At 46.2% G+C, this 16,556-nt stretch overlaps 1 protein-coding gene across 2 annotated transcripts in view; it reads right to left on the bottom strand.

Annotated features, from left to right (window-relative positions):
- The window catches only part of vstm4a (V-set and transmembrane domain containing 4a), a 67,871-nt gene that overhangs the window by 31,728 nt on the left and 19,587 nt on the right, over window positions 1-16,556 (bottom strand). For both annotated transcript variants that reach the window (XM_078199317.1, XM_078199316.1), the window contains 4 exons: window positions 11,240-11,308; window positions 5,882-5,950; window positions 3,623-3,730; window positions 3,473-3,506 (listed from right to left, as the gene is read on the bottom strand). In XM_078199317.1, coding sequence (XP_078055443.1) covers window positions 3,473-3,506; window positions 3,623-3,730; window positions 5,882-5,950; window positions 11,240-11,308 — 280 coding nt within the window. The remainder of the gene's footprint in view (window positions 1-3,472; window positions 3,507-3,622; window positions 3,731-5,881; window positions 5,951-11,239; window positions 11,309-16,556) is intronic.

The raw sequence follows: 16,556 nt of genomic DNA, 5'->3' as shown, positions 1-16,556 counted from the left end.
CTGCCACACAGCGCCAGGGACCCGGGTTCGATTCCCGGCTTGGGTCACTGTCTGTGCGGAGTTTGCACATTCTCCCCGTGTCTGTGTGGGTTTCCTCCGGGTGCTCCGGTTTCCTCCCACAATCCAAAGATGTGCGGGTTAGGTGGACTGGCCGTGCTAAATTGCCCCACAGTGTCAGGGGGATTAACAGGGTAAATATGAGGGGTTATGGGAATAGGGCCTGGGTGGGATCGTGCTCGGTGCAGACTCGATGGGCCGAATGACCTCCTTCTGCTACTGTAGAGATTCTATGATTCTTTTGGACTGTGGGAGGAAACCGGAGCACTCAGAGGAAACCCATGGAGACACGGGAAGAACGTGCAGCCTCCACACAGACAGTGACCCAAGCCGGGAATTGAACCCGGTCCTGGCGCTGTGAGGCAGCCATGCTAACCATTGTGCCACCGTGCCACCCTGTTAGGAATTGTACTTTGTCATGTTTAAGTATTTTAATTAGTAGAAGTTATGCAAATTTTGTTATATTCTAATTGTGTGTTCTTAAAAATAAAGTTTGTTTTAATAAAGGCTTCCTTGTGGGTCTCTGAGTCATAACTGGAGTGGAATATGTTATGCTCACTCTCATGCCAAAATCAAAAGAAAAGGTTAGGGTCTAGGCTAACTTCATAATATATCTTGGAATTTCTGATCTGGTCCCTAATAGAGGGGAGAGCAACAACTCTTATTCAGCACAGAATGGGCAAGAGTTTCAAGTTTTTAGGTGTCCAGATCACCAACCACCTGTCCTGGTCCCCTCATGCCGACGCTATAGTTAAGAAAGCCCACCAACGCCTCTACTTTCTCAGGAGGCTGAGGAAATTCAGCATGTCCGCTACAACTCTCACCAACGTTTACAGATGCACCATAGAAAGCAGCCTTTCTGGTTGTACCACAGCTTGGTCTGGGCTCCTGCTCTGACCAAGACCGCAAGAAACTATAAAAAGTTGTGAACGTAACCAAGTCCATCATAGAAACCAGCCTCCCATCCATTGACTCTGTCTACACTTCCCGCTGCCTTGGAAAAGCAGCCAGCAGAATCAAGGACCCCACGCACCCTGGACATACTGGCCGGAATTATACCGCCATGCCCACCCAAGAATCGTGGCAGGCGCAGCCCGCAGAACGGAGTTCTCTGTTGGCCTCGGGTGGGATTTTATGAGCCTTGCCCGAACAAAGTTGTAAAGTCTCTTCCATCTTCCTACGTCAGGAAAAATTTACAAAAGTCTGAGATCATGTACCAACTGACTTACATAGAACATAGAACATAGAACATTACAGCGCAGAACAGGCCCTTCGGCCCACGATGTTGCACCGACCAGTTAAAAAAAAAAACGGTGACCCTCCAACCTAAACCAATTTCTTTTCGTCCATGAACCTATCTACGGATCTCTTAAACGCCCCCAAACTAGGCGCATTTACTACTGATGCTGGCAGGGCATTCCAATCCCTCACCACCCTCTGGGTAAAGAACCTACCCCTGACATCGGTTCTATAACTACCCCCCCTCAATTTAAAGCCATGCCCCCTCGTGCTGGATTTCTCCATCAGAGGAAAAAGGCTATCACTATCCACCCTATCTAAACCTCTAATCATCTTATATGTTTCAATAAGATCCCCTCTTAGCCGCCGCCTTTCCAGCGAAAACAATCCCAAATCCCTCAGCCTCTCCTCATAGGATCTCCCCTCCATACCAGGCAACATCCTGGTAAACCTCCTCTGCACCCTCTCCAAAGCCTCCACATCCTTCCTGTAATGTGGGGACCAGAACTGCACACAGTACTCCAAGTGCGGCCGCACCAGAGTTGTGTACAGTTGCAACATAACGCTACGACTCCTAAATTCAATCCCCCTACCAATAAACGCCAAGACACCATATGCCTTCTTAACAACCTTATCTACTTGATTCCCAACTTTCAGGGATCTATGCACACATACACCTAGATCCCTCTGCTCCTCCACACTATTCAAAGTCCTCCCGTTAGCCCTATACTCAACACATCTGTTATTCCTACCAAAGTGAATTACCTCACACTTCTCCGCATTAAACTCCATCCGCCACCTCTCGGCCCAACTTTGCAACCTGTCTAAGTCTTCCTGCAAACTACGACACCCTTCCTCACTGTCTACCACACCACCGACTTTGGTGTCATCAGCAAATTTGCTAATCCACCCAACTATACCCTCATCCAGATCATTAATAAATATTACAAACAGCAGTGGCCCCAAAACAGATCCCTGAGGTACACCACTTGTAACCGCACTCCATGATGAATATGAATATGAATGACTTAAGAACAGCTTCTTCCCTGCTGCCATCAGACTATTGAATGGATCTACCATATAGTAAGCTGATTTTCCTCTTCACCCTAGCTATGACTCTAATACTACATTCTGCACCCTCTCCTTTCCTTCTCCCCCATGTACTCCATGAATGGTATGTTTTGTCTGTATAGCGTGCAAGAAACTATATTTTTCACTGTATCCCAATACAAAGAACAAAGAACAGTACAGCACAGGAACAGGCCCTTCGGCCCTCCAATCCTGCACCAATCACATTACCTAATCAACCTATCTAACCAACCGCTTATATCCCTCTATTCCCTGTTTGTTCATATACCTATCAAGATAAGTCTCAAATGTGGCTAACATATCTGCCTCAACCACCTCACTTGGCAGTGCATTCCAAGTCCCCACCACCCTCTGTGTAAAAATCTTCCCCCGCACATCTCACAGCTAACACCCTCCATACCAGGCAACATCCTGGTAAACATTTTTCTGCACTCTCTCCAAAGCATCCACATCCTTCTGGCAGTGCGGTGACCAGAATTGGACACAGTATTCCAAATGTGGCCCAATCAATATTTTATACAACTGTAACATAATTTGCCAACTTTTATACTCGATGCCCCGTCCGATGAAGGCGAGCATGCCTTATGCTTTCTGCGCCACCTTTTCCACCTGTGCTGCCACTTTTAAGGATCTGTGGGCCTGTACTCCTCGATCTCTCTGTGTGTCAATGCTCCTGATGGTTCTGCCATTTATTTTATAGCTCCCACCTGAATTGGGTTTACCAAAATACATCACCTCCCATTTGACTGGATTAAATTCCATCTGCTATTTCTCTGCCCAATTTTCCAGCCTATCTATATCCAGCTTTATTCTCTGACAACCTTCATCGCTATCCACAACTCCAGCAATCTTAGTATCATCCACAAACTTGTTAATCAAACCAGCTACCTTTTCTTCCAAGTCATTGATATATATTACAAACAGCATCCATGTGACAATAATAAACCAAATAAATTTGTGCTGTAATAATGAAGACACATCAATTTTTTTTGGACTGCATTTAAAAACTGTTGAGTTGGCAACGTAAGTGAAAAAATATTACATTTTCCACGACACAGCTCTCCACAAAATGATGTTAAAACAATACCTGCTATTGGGGCCTTTTGTCAAATATTTTCTCCCTGTAAAAAATAAATGCAAAAGCAATGAAGGGTTCTGTGCACATAAAGTGAAAGCAAATGATTTGCCTGATAAGGGAGACATGCGAAAGTGTCAACTTTATCTTTTGGATTATCACCTCTTGTTTTCTTCCTGTTTTTCAATGTCTGACAAATGATAATGGCTGCAAAAAGCATCACCGATATAATCCCCAGAGAACACACCAACGTTGCATAAAGATATAGATCTGAAAACAAGGCACAAACTGTTAACAGGATTCCCACAGTGCGAACTGCAACTATCAATTGCTGCGTTAGCAGGCAAACTAAAATGTATTCAGTTACTCGAGAATGGAATCAGTCTCTGTGTGATTTAGCAATATTTATTTTCTCTGATCTGAGTTTGCATTGAATTTGAGAGAAACCTGAACTATTTTGGATATAATAAACATTGAATCGACAACGACTCTCCGAAAGAGCATTGAAACCCAGGCCCTCCCCGCCGCCCTATCCACGTAACCCCATGTATTTACCCCACTAATCCCCCTGAACTACAAATCCTGATACACCAAGGGGCAACTTAGCATGGCCAATCCACCTAACCTACACATCTTTGGACATCAAGGGGGCAATTTAGCATGGCCAATCCACCTAACCTACGCATCTTTGGACACTAAGGGGCAATTTACCATGGCCAATCCACCTAACCTATACATCTTTGGACACCAAGGGGCAATTTAGCAGGCGCAATTTAGCATGGCCAATCCACCAAACCTGGCCCATCGAGTCTGCACCAACAACAATCCCACCCAGGCCCTATCCCCGTAACCCCATGTAACCCCTGCCAGTTCCCCTCACACTAAGAGGAAATTTACCATGCCAATACCAATCCATTTAACCCGCACATCTTTGGAGTGTAGGAGGAAACCGGAGCACCCGGAGGAAACCCATGCAGACACGGGGAGAACATGCAGACTCCACACAGACGGTGACCCTAGCCGGGAATTGAACCCGGGTCGCTGGCACTGTGAGGCAGCAGCACTAACCACTGTGCCACCGTGCCGCCCCATGAATCCTGGGAGTCGCTTTGCAATCTCCTTTAGGTGCCATGCTCTGGGCGGATGTTAGCAACCATGGATGACACTGGATTGGTCCATGATTGTAAGCTTTATAAGGCTCTGGTCAGACCTCATTTGGAATATTGTGAGCAATTTTGAGCCCCGAATCTAAGGAAGGATGTGCCAGCCTTGGAAAAGTCCAGAAGAGGTTCACAGAAATGATCCCGGGAATGAAAAGCTTGGTGTATGAGCAGTGGTTGAGGACTCTGGGTCTGTACTCGATGGAGTTTAGAAGGATGAGGGGGGATCTCATTGAAACTTACAGAATACTGAAAGGCCTGGATAGAGTGGACGTGGGGAAGATGTTTCCATTAGTCGGAGAGAATGGGATCCGAGGGCACAGCCTCAGAGTAAAGGGATGGCCCTTTAGAACTGAGATGAGGAATTTCTCCAGCCAGAGGGTGGCGAATCTGTGGAATTCATGGTTGCAGAAGGCTGTGGAGACCAGGTCATTGAGTGTATTTAAAACCGAGATAGATAGGTTCTTGATTAGTAAGGGGGTCAAAGGTTACGGGGAAAAGGTGGGAGAATGGGGTTTGACAAACCGATCAGCTGTGATCGAATGGCGGAGCAGACTCAATGGGCCGAATGGCCTAATTCTGCTCCAAATCTTATGGTTTTATGATTACGTTTGGAAAAGTAATGCAGTTGTTCCCTTTGCATTCTGTAACATGTTGACCAGGAATCTCTCCTGGTCTCACTGCTTGCTAGGAAGAATAGCGGAAGGATTTTGAGGCTGATTGATTTGGCCACATTATGGACGCATCTTCTTGGGTCATCAGGTCCTGGAGTGACTCCTGAACCCAGAGCTTCTGGCTGAGAGGTAGAGGTGCTACCCACTTTTCCACAAGACCTCCAATGGTTGTATCTTGTCTTGTGGACAAACTCCTTATTGATCTATACTGCTGTACAAAAGATAAATTAGGAAAAAGAATCCCCTCAAATATCTCTCTTTGCCACCCCCTTTCTAATTTTCAGTTCTGGAAGTTTAGGTGGATTGGTCATGCGAAATTACCCCTGAATGTCAGGGGGATTAGCAGGGTAAATATGTGGGCTTACTGGGCTTGGGTGGGATTGTTGTTGGTATGGGCTCGATGGGCTGAATGGCCTTCTTCTGCACTGTAGGATTCTATGATTCTATATGGTGGTGCAAGTCATCTCAGGTCCAAGTCTAATCTTCAGAGAACATTCCCCAACTGAAGTTTTTCCTGCACCCTACCCCCCACCCTCCCCAACCCCACCCCCCACACTCTGTTAATCTGGACTGACACGGACATTTACCTCCAAATATTCTCCGTTCTTCCTTGGGATTCTTGGAAATCAACATGGTGGAAGTTTCTGGAAATGGATCTGCAAGCGAAAAAAAAATGATGTTGTTCAGTAGTGCTGCTTTGCAGAACCTTTTGTCTATTCTTACTATGTAACTACAGGAGTTAAGATTTTGTGTATCACCAATGCCCCACAAGGATGTGTTCTCAGTCCCTTACTATACTCCTTATACACTTATGACTGTGCGGCCAAATTCCCCTCCAACTCGAGTTTCAAGTTTGCTGACGACACCACCGTAGATGGGTCAGAGTGCAGGAAAGAGATAGAGAATCTGGCGTAATGATGCTATGATAATAATCTCTCCTTCAATGTCAGTAAAACGAAGGAGATAGTCATCGACTTCAGGAAGTGTAGTGGAGGATAGGCCCCTGTACACATCAACAGTGATGAAGTGGAGATGGTCGAAAGCTTCAGGTTTCTCGATGTTCAGCTCACCAACAACCTGTCCTGATCCCTGCACGCAACTGCTGTAGTAAAGACCACCAACGCCTCTACTTTCTTAGAAGACTAAGGAAATTTGGCACTAGGGCTCTCACCAATTGTTACAGATGCACCACTGAAAACATTCTTTCTGGACATATCACAGCTTGGTATGGCTCCTGCTCTGACCAAGACTGCAAGAACTGACAAAGTGTTGTGAATGTAGCCCAATCCATCACGCAAACCAGCCTCCCATCCATTGACTCCATCTATACTTCCCGCTACCTTGGAAAATGGGCGGCACGGTAGCACAGTGGTTAGCACTGCTGCTTCACAGCTCCAGGGACCAGGGTTCAATTCCCGGCTTGGGGTCACTGTCTGTGTGGAGTTTGCACCTTCTCCTCGTGTCTGCGTGGGTTTCCTCCGGGTGCTCCGGTTTCCTCCCACAGTCCAAAGATGTGCGGGTTAGGTTGATTGGCCATGCTAAAAAATTACCCCTTAGTGTCCTGAGATGCGTAGGTTAGAGGGATTAGTGGGTAAAATATGTAGGGATATGGGGGTAGGGCCTGGGTGGGATTGGGGTGGGTGCAGACTCGATGGGCCGAATGGCCTCTTTCTGTACTGCAGGGTTTCTATGATTCTATGAAAAGCAGCCAGCATAATTAAGGACCCCACACACCCCGGAGATACTCTTTTCCACCTTCTTCCATCAGGAAAAAGATAAAAAAGTCCGAGGTCACGCACCAACCGACTCAAGAACAGCTTCTCCCTTGCTGCCATCAGACCTTTGAATGGACCTACCTCATATTAAGCTGATCTTTCTTACACCCTCTCTGTAATTGCAACACGACATTCTACACTCTCTCCTTTCCTTCTCTCCTATGTATTCTATGAATGGTATGTTTGGTCTATATAGTGCGCAAGAAACTATACTTTTCACTGTATCCCAATACACGTGACAATAATAAATCAAATCAAAAAATATTTAGTTGGTGAGGTGATGTTTCTTTATTATAATGTTTCTTTTTTGCAAATCGTCTCCAGAAACTCAGGGAATGCACTGCAGACCACAACGTTTGACCCGCAAGGTTTATTGATCTTAATTTTGGCGTTGGACTTTTATTTCCAAGGTCACACCAGGGTCCATCGAATCGGCAATGCTGTCTCTTGAAATTTACAGTTTGATGCAGTTAAGCTCGCACACTGTCACTGACTAAATGTTGAAAGGTTCAAGTGCAGTTTGCAAGATGATGTGTTCAGTTTGTCAACTCTGGCTGGATCCCTGAATGTTTTCCTCAAGTGAACATCCGGCTCCAACCACAATGTTCTTCAAAACGTTTTCCCATCTCCAATGCTTTTCTTCCCTCGCAGCAGTGTCCAGGAAATTAATATTCGACTTGCTGAGACTCTTAAGAGTCCTGGAAGTTGGGCTATCCTATGATGCATAGATAATACTGCCCATAAAAAGGATCAATTGGGATTAATGTTCCGGCGGCACGGTAGCACAGTGGTTAGCACTGCTGCCTCACAGCACCTGTGACCCAGGTTCGATTCCAGCCCTTGGGTCACTGTCTGTGCGGAGTCTGCACATTCTCCCCGTGTTTGCGTGGGTTTCCTCCGGGTGCTCCGGTTTCCTCCCACAGTCCAAAGATGTGCAGGTTAGGTGGATTGGCCATGTCAAATTGACCCTAATGTCAGGGGGAGTAGCAGGGTAAATGACAGTTACGGGAATAGGACCTGGGTGGGATTGTGGTCGGTACAGACTCGATGGGCTGAATGGCCTCCTTCTGCACTGTAGGGATTCTATGATTCTATGGGTGAAATTGGGAAGATGCACCAATATGTTTTAAAGTTTATTTATTAGTCACAAGTAGGCTTACATTAACACTGCAATGAAGTTACTGTGAAAATCCCCTAGTTGCCACACTCCGGCGCCTGTTCGGGTACGCTGAGGGAGAATTTCGCATGGCTGATGCACCTAAACAGCACGTCTTTTGGATTGTGGGTTGAAACTGGAGCACCCGGAGGAAACCCATGCTGACACAGGGAGAACATGTAGACTCCGCATAGACAGTGACCCAAGCCGGGAATCGAACCTGGGTCCCTGGCACCATGAGGCAGCAGTGCTAACCAAATTGCGCTGGTTAGGTTACACTGGAGATTTTCGCTAAAATTAATAAATGAACGCAATTTGAAGAATCTTCCAGAACCAGCACAAATTGGCTGAATCTTGCATCTTTGACCAGAGGGTATAGCCAGCCTTATGGGCATTGTCTGATTCAAACTGAATTTCGAAGTAGCCCTGGAACCCAGGCACGATATTGATGGAGAGAGGCCCCTCCGCCGTGATCGAAGAATTAAACAAACTCCAGCTCAATGCACTGCAGCAAATCAGACAAACGTAACCTCACATCCGTTATGATCCAAGGTGAACAGCGAGGGATTTGGTCGAGTGGAGGGTGGGAATGGAGTTCAAACTGGAGATTTGTCCAATACGGCAGATGGGAGATCAGGAAATAGTGGTGTACACAGTCCAAAGGCCCATCCAGAAACCACACAGACTTGCCTGCTAACCCAGAAGGCCATAGGTGGACAAAAGAGGCTCTTGGGAGCAAAATGGAGATTTATTATCCAATAGCAAACTGCTTGGATGAGAGGTTGTCGCGTGTTGAGCTCTCATCCCAACCACTCATCAAGCCAATGAAGAATAATGGTTTATTTTGAATATGCATGTTGAGGACTGATAAAAACAGTGTCGACAGTGAGATCTTCCTTTGCCCATTCCTTGAATGAATGGAGCAACTGGAAGATGACATGACGTTGACGAATATGAGACCAGTCTCCGAACCCAGAACCAGGGGTCACAGTCTGAGGATTCGGGGTAGGCCATTTAGGACGGAGATGAGGAGACATTTCTTCCCCCAAAGAATGTTGAGCCTGTGGAATTCATTACCACAGAAAGTAGTTGATGCCAAAACATTGAATCTATTCAAGAGGCGGGCAGATGTAGCACTTGGGGCGAATGGATCAAAGGTTATGGGGAGAAAGCAGGATCAGCCTATTGAGTTGGACGATCAGCCATGTTCGTAATGAATGGTGGAGCTCGAAAGGCCAAATGGCCTCCTCCTGCTGCTATCTTCGATGTTTTTATGTTTCCACCACCTTACTGGGGTTGGATGGAGGATTGTTGAATTGACTCCAGATGTGAATAGCAGCTTGGAGGCACCAATGTAGAATCTTATGTGGCCATCCTCAGTGGCTTCTGAGGGAGTGTAGCCTAACTTAGAATCATAGAATCTCTACACTGCAGAAGGAGGACATTTGGCCCATCGAGTCTACACCCACAACAATCCCCATAACCCCATGTATTGACCCTGCTAATCCCTGTGACACTAAGGCTGGAATTCTCTCATCCTGCCCGTCACGGGAATTCTGCGGACTGGGGGTGGGGGGGACCATGTAAAGGTCCATTGAAGACGGTTTTCAGGCGAGCGCGGCCAGAGAATCCCGCCCTCAGGGTCAATTTAGCATGGTCAATCAACCTAGCCTGCACAACTCTGGGAGGAAACCGGAGCACCCAGAGGAAACCCTCGCAGACATGGGGAGAATGTGCAGACTGCGCAAAGACAGTGACCTGAGGCCGGAATTGAACCTAGGCCCTGGTGCTGTGAAGCAGCAGTGTTAACCACTGTGCCACCGCGCTGCCCTAACTTCCAACAAACTACAGAGAGACAGAGGCACTGAAGTGTGCAGCGTTGACAAGTGAGGGAATGAAACCATTCAGGCATTTGGACGATCGAGCAACAATGGAGGAGAAGTTTGATATGTTACCTATCGAAGCTAATGGATAAGAAGAAATCTTCTTGATGTTGACCATGTGGAACAAGACATGGACCACAGATATCTTTGGAATGTAAGCAAAGTAATCACGTAGCAGTTGCTGCAAATCAGAAGGCTGAGCTAAATTAAAGCAAGAAACCTGGATTTATATAGTAACTGTCATGGCCTCAGAATATCTCAAAGCACTAAGTATTTTCGAGGTGTCGTTATTATTGTAATGCATGGAACTTTAAAATTAGCATTGTGAAGTAAGGCATCAATATATATCGGCACAGATTGGGTACCACTATTGATAGAAAGAGCAAACCTTCTATTTAAGTTGAATGTTATTTATAATGACTGAAAATTCTCACACTGAGGCAGCTGAAAAATAATCCTGGGAACTCAAGTCTGTTCCCGATGTTCTAGGTGTGCTTTGCTTTTCTGCAAACCACTGTGCCACCATGCTGCCCATTGTAGCTAGATTTTGCAAACCTTCTCATTCCCGAGACCATTCTGTTCAACCTCATCCTTCAAAACATATAAACATATGGATTAGGAGCAGGAGTAGGCCACTCGGCCCCTTGAGCCTGCTGCCCCATTCAATAAGATCATGGCTGATCTGATTGTAACTTCAACCCCACTTTCCTGCCGACCCCTAATAACCTTTCACCCCCTTGCTAGTCAAGAATCTATCCAGCTCTGCCTTAAAGATATTCAAGGACTCTGCTTCCATTTCCTTTTGAGGAAGAGAGTTCCAGAGAATATCTCTGTCTTAAATGGGTGACTCTTTATTTTCAAACAGTGGCCCGCTGGTTCTAAATTCTCCTACAAGAGGAAACACCCTTTCCACATCCACTCTGTCGAGACCCTCTCAGGATCTTAAAGGTTTCAATCAAGTTGCCTCTTACTCTTCTGAACTCTAGTGGATACGAACCTAACTTCTTCGACCTTTCCTCATAAGCTAACCGGCTCATTCCTGTATTAGTTTAGTAAACCTACACCAAACAGCACAGAGATTCCGACAATGCTAATATGCAATTCGACCCAAAAGGGGGGAAATCATCTTACCTTCAAAGCGTGTCCAAGTTTCACTTCTACTCCCCGAGATCAGCATGGTCGTTGTCTCTGCAACCCGCACTGTTAACAAGTTCAAAGGAAAATAACCACATGATTTTTGTGTCCTTTTCATCAAATGCAAAGGTTTAAACATGACAGACACTCTTTAGTTTATGTTAAAGACCTCATGTCCAACAATACACCCTTCCTCACTTTCCACAGAATAGTTTGACATAGCGAGCGAGAGTTTGTAACTGCTAGTCCTTTTCCAGCATCGCTCACCTTCGAGGGTTCATTGTGTTACGACATGGAGGTGATGTTTCCTCAGCGTGATTTTGGAACCTCCCCACAAAGGGATAGACCTCACCTCGTAATCTTAAGTAAGTGTGCGTGAGATAGTCGGAAGTTTTGGTTTTGGGTAAATTAAAGCAGGATCAGTCACTCTCTATCATGAACAATTAATAGGTTATTTTTTAACAACTGGTGACAACCTTATTAAAACAATTAACAAACTGAATAAACTCCTCAATAGAATGCTGTTCCAATTACAAGACCCATTCAGGAACAATGAAATAAATCATTACAGAATATAGTCACTCTCAAATATTAGAATACCAGTTGGAAGTATGAACTTTCTTCTGATGCTTTGGTCTGGAATATTTTCTGTGTTGCCCTCTCCTTCTATTTAAAGTTTAAAAGTTTAAAGTTTATTTATTAGTGTCACAACTAGGCTTACATTCACACTGTAATGAAGTTACTGTGAAAATCCCCTAGTCGCCACACTCCGGTGCCTATTCAGGTACAATGAGGGGGAATTTAGCATGGCCAATGCACCTAACAAGCAAGGGCGGCACGGTGGCACAGTGGTTAGCACATTTTAACCTTATATATGCAACAATTGGAATTACCATCGCTGAATTCCCCCCACTATCAACATCCTTTGGGATCATCTTTGACCAGAAACTGAATTGGATGGGCCATTTAAATACTGTGGTTACAAGAGTTTGATTTGATTTGATTTATTATTGTCACATGTATTAGCATACAGTGAAGAGTATTGTTTCTTGTGCGCTATACAGACAAAGCATACCGTACATAGAGAAGGAAAGGAGAGGGTGCGGAATGTAGTGTTACAGTCATAGCTAGGGTGTAGAGAAAGATCAGCTTAGTGCAAGGTCGGTCCATTCAAAAGTCTGATGGCAGCAGGGAAAAAGCTGTTCTTGAGTCGGTTGGTACGGGACCTTAGGCTTTTGTATCTTTTTCCAGACGGAAGAAGGTAGAAGAGAGTATGTCCGGGGTGAAGCCTTAATTATGGTGGAAGAGTAGGACAGAGGCTGGGAATCCTGCAGTGAGTAACTCCTGACTCCCCAAACCCTGTCCACCATTTACAAAGTGCAAGTCAGGAGTGTGATGGAATACTCCCCACTTGCCTGGATGAGTGCAGCTCCAACAACACTCAAGAAGCTCAACACCATCCAGGACGAAGCTGCCCGCTTGATTGCTACCACTTCCACAAACATTCAGTCCCTTCACCACTGGTGCACAAGAGTGTGAACCATCTATAAGATGCACTGCAGCAACTCACCAAGGCTCCTTCACCAGCACCTTCCAAACCCGTGACTGCCACCACTGGAAGGAGAGGGGCGGCAGACACACGGGAACATTACCACCTGCAAGTTCCCCTCAAAGTCACTCACCATCCTGACTTGGAAACATATCGCCGTACCTTTACTGTTGCTCGGCCAAAATCCTGGAATGCCCTTCTTAATAGCACAGTGGCTGTAACTATACCACATGGTTCAAGAAGGTAGCTCACTACCACCTTCTCAAGGGCAATTAGGGATGGGCAATAAATGCCCTCATCCCAGGAAGGAATAAAAATGGATTTGCGACTTCAATTATATCAGACACCAATCTAGATATTGAAGAGGAACCCCCTGACCTCATTATCCTTGTTTCCTGTCCTCAAATACTGCTCACAATTGTAGACAATGGAACCCTGGCAGGACAAGTTCAGCTGAAAATGATTTGTCTACCATTTCTCACTCGTTTTACCCAACCTTCTTAAATCCCAAAACACTTGGTCCTATAATGCAGCAGTTTTCAGACTGGGAGCAACACTACCTCTTACTGCCAGCAAAAACCTGCTCATCATGGGGAGGAAATAGCATAATAATATTGTCGCTGGACTAGCAATCCAGGGTATTCCTCTGGGGACTCAAGTTCGAATCCCACCACGGCAGATGATGAAATTTGCAATCAATAAAAATCTGGAATCATAAGTCTAAAACGAACCATTGATATGACTTGATTTATTATTGTCACATGTATTAGTATACAGTGAAAAGTACTGTTTCTTGCACACTGTACAGAGAAAGCATACCGTTCATAGAGAAGGAATGGAGAGAGTGCCGAATGTAGTATTACAGTCATAGCTAGGGTGTAGAGAAAGATCAATTTGAAGCGAGGTCGGTCCATTCAAATGCCTGACAGCAGCAGGGAAGAAGCTGTTCTTGAGTCGGTTGGTACATGACCTCAGGCTTTTGTATCTTTTTCCCGACAGAAGAAGGTGAAAGAGAGAATGTCCGGGTGCGTGGAGTCCTTAATTATGCTGGCTGCTTTTCCGAGGTAGCAGGAAGTATAGACAATGTCAATGGATGGGAGGCTGGCTTGAGTGACTGGGCTTTGTTCACGACACTTTGTAGTTTCTTGCGGTCTTGGACAGAGCAGGAGCCGTACCAAGCTGTGATACAATGCTTTCTATAATGCATCTGTAGAATTTAGTGAGAGTTGTACTGGATATGCCAAATTTCCTTGGTCTTCTGAGAAAGTAGAGGTGTGGTGGGCTTTCTTAACTATAGTGTCGGCTTGAGGGGACCAGGACAGGTTGTTGGTTAACTGGACACCTAAAAACTCTCGATTATTTCTACTTTGTCCCATTGTCGATTGTCGGAAAAACCCATCTGGTTTACTAATGTATTTTAGGGAAGGAAATCTGCCATCCTTACCTGGTCTGGCCTAAATGTGACTCCAGATCCACAGCAATGTGGCTGAGTCTCAAAAGCCCTCAGGGATGGGCAATAAATGCTGGCCCAGCCTGCGACGCACACAAACCATGACCAAATAAAAGAAAAAGGTATCAGGGCAGTCTCTTTCTGTATGTGGCACAGGCTTGGCCTATTTCTCACTCCTGTGCCAAGGTGATTACCCAGCTCATCTGCAACTTTATCTGGAGGTCAAAAATGGACCCTGTTCACAGGGACTTGATGTCCAAGCCTCTCAACAAGGAGGGAAAATGTCATTCTCATCCTGGTGGCCACCTTTGTGGGTGGCTGCATCAAGCCATGCATAGACTAGACCCTCATTGCACAAACGCCAAGTGTTGAGGGCCCACCTGTCCCCTGTGTCATGAAGGATTAGTCTGGCCACTTTGCCGTGGGATGCTCCGAACAGTTGGATCACCAGCCCTTGTTGAATCCCTACAGTGCAGAAGGAGGCCATTTGGCCAATCGAGTCTGTACCGACCACATCCCACCCAGGCCCTATTTCCGTAACCTGCTAATTCCCCTGACACTAGGGTCAATTTAGCATGGCCGATCAACCTGACCCGCACATCTTTGGGCAATGGGAGCAAAGCAGGGCACCCGGAGGAAATCCACGCAGACACGAGGAGAATGTGCAAACTCCGCACAGATAGTGACCCGAGGCCGGAATCGAACCCGGGTCTCTGGCGCTGTGAGGCAGCAGTGCTAACCACTGTGCTGCCCACACTTTATACAGAAAAACACCTTGGACCAAAAGAAAATCAGGCAGTGGCCTACATGTAAAGTCCTAGAGTCCATACAGAAAAGGGGAGGTTTCCTAAGCAGACTGCCCCATCACAAGAACTTCCAATCAAATGCTAAAAGATTGCTTGGCTGGTGGTAGGCCCTCCCACCAGATTCTTCCTACACCCTCGGAGGCTCACCCCCTCTGCAAGCTGCCCTTGAGCTGGGAAGAGACTATTGTCTACCACTTCCTGCGTCCTTGCAAAGAAGCTCGAGAGGGATATGCAGTGGTACTTGAGGTTCATCCTGAGGAGCACTGTGATGCTCCATGGGTTAGTCCCAGGACGGACACCAGGATAAACATCAACTATGGTAGAAGGTCTTCAACCCGATGAAAAATGCTCCTTAGTCTGCCTGAAACCTAGTGATCTTCCAGTGCAGAGAGTTGTCCCCGACCGAGTATTGAAGGCTGACACAACCAAAATCTAGGATTACGTGCTGAGGGATGCACTGTAGCTTGGGACAGCTGCCGCAGAGGCAAAATGTGGGAAGGCTGCTGTTTAAAACCATTCAGCCACAAAGGGGAGGAGAATTGAATAGGATCATAGAGTGGAATTTTACGACCTCATTTCGGGCGAGGCTTATAAAATCTCGCCTGAGGCCAACGGAGAATTCCGTTCTGTGAAGCGGTAAAATTCCAGCCATAGAATCCTACAGTGCAGAAGGAGGCCATTTGGCCCATCGAGTCTGCACCTGTCACAATCCCACCCAGGCCCTATCTCCATAACCCCATGCATTTACCCTAGCTTATCGCCCCTGGCACTAAGAGGCAATTTAGCATGGCCAATCCACCTAACCCGCATGTCTTTCGGACTGTGGGAGGAAACCGGAGCACCCGGAGGAAACCCACGCAGACACGGGGAGAACATGCAAACTCCACACAGACAGTGACCCAAGCCGGGAATCGAACCTGGGTCCTTGGCGCTGTGAGGCGGCAGTGCTAACCACTGTGCCACCGTGTTGGTCTCAAACCCCCTTGGACTGTATGACTGACACAGAATACACTGAGAACACAGGAGTATTGAAAAAATACTGAGGGGCCTCAGTGAGGAACAAGGTGTACGAAGGATAGTTGAATTATATTGCACTGTTTCAATCTGTAATATTTTGTATCCCTGTTGTGGAATGTATCTTGTAATCATGAAGAGAATTACAATTGTATAGAGGAACCGAGGAATGGAATACACTGTATGGAGACAAGTCACATTTTTGGCCCTTACTGTAATTTTTAAGTTGAAATGTTTTAAATACTTAAATACTTAATTTTTTTTGAATAAAGCATAGAATCCCTACAGTGCAGAAGGAGGCCATTTGGCCCTTCAAGTCTGCACTGACCGCAATCCCACCCGGCCCTATCCACGTAACCGCATGCATTTACCCTAGCTAGTCCCCTTGACACTAAGGGACAATTTAGCATGGCCAATCCACCTAACCCCCACATCTTTAGACTGTGGGAGGAAACCGGAGCACCCGGAGGAAACCCACGCAGACACGGGGAGAAC

This window comes from Mustelus asterias, chromosome 28, assembly GCF_964213995.1.
Source record: "Mustelus asterias chromosome 28, sMusAst1.hap1.1, whole genome shotgun sequence".
In the NCBI taxonomy this organism is placed as follows: domain Eukaryota; kingdom Metazoa; phylum Chordata; class Chondrichthyes; order Carcharhiniformes; family Triakidae; genus Mustelus; species Mustelus asterias.
Note: the sequence above shows the minus strand (reverse complement) of the source record. Positions and strands in the feature narration are given on the sequence as shown.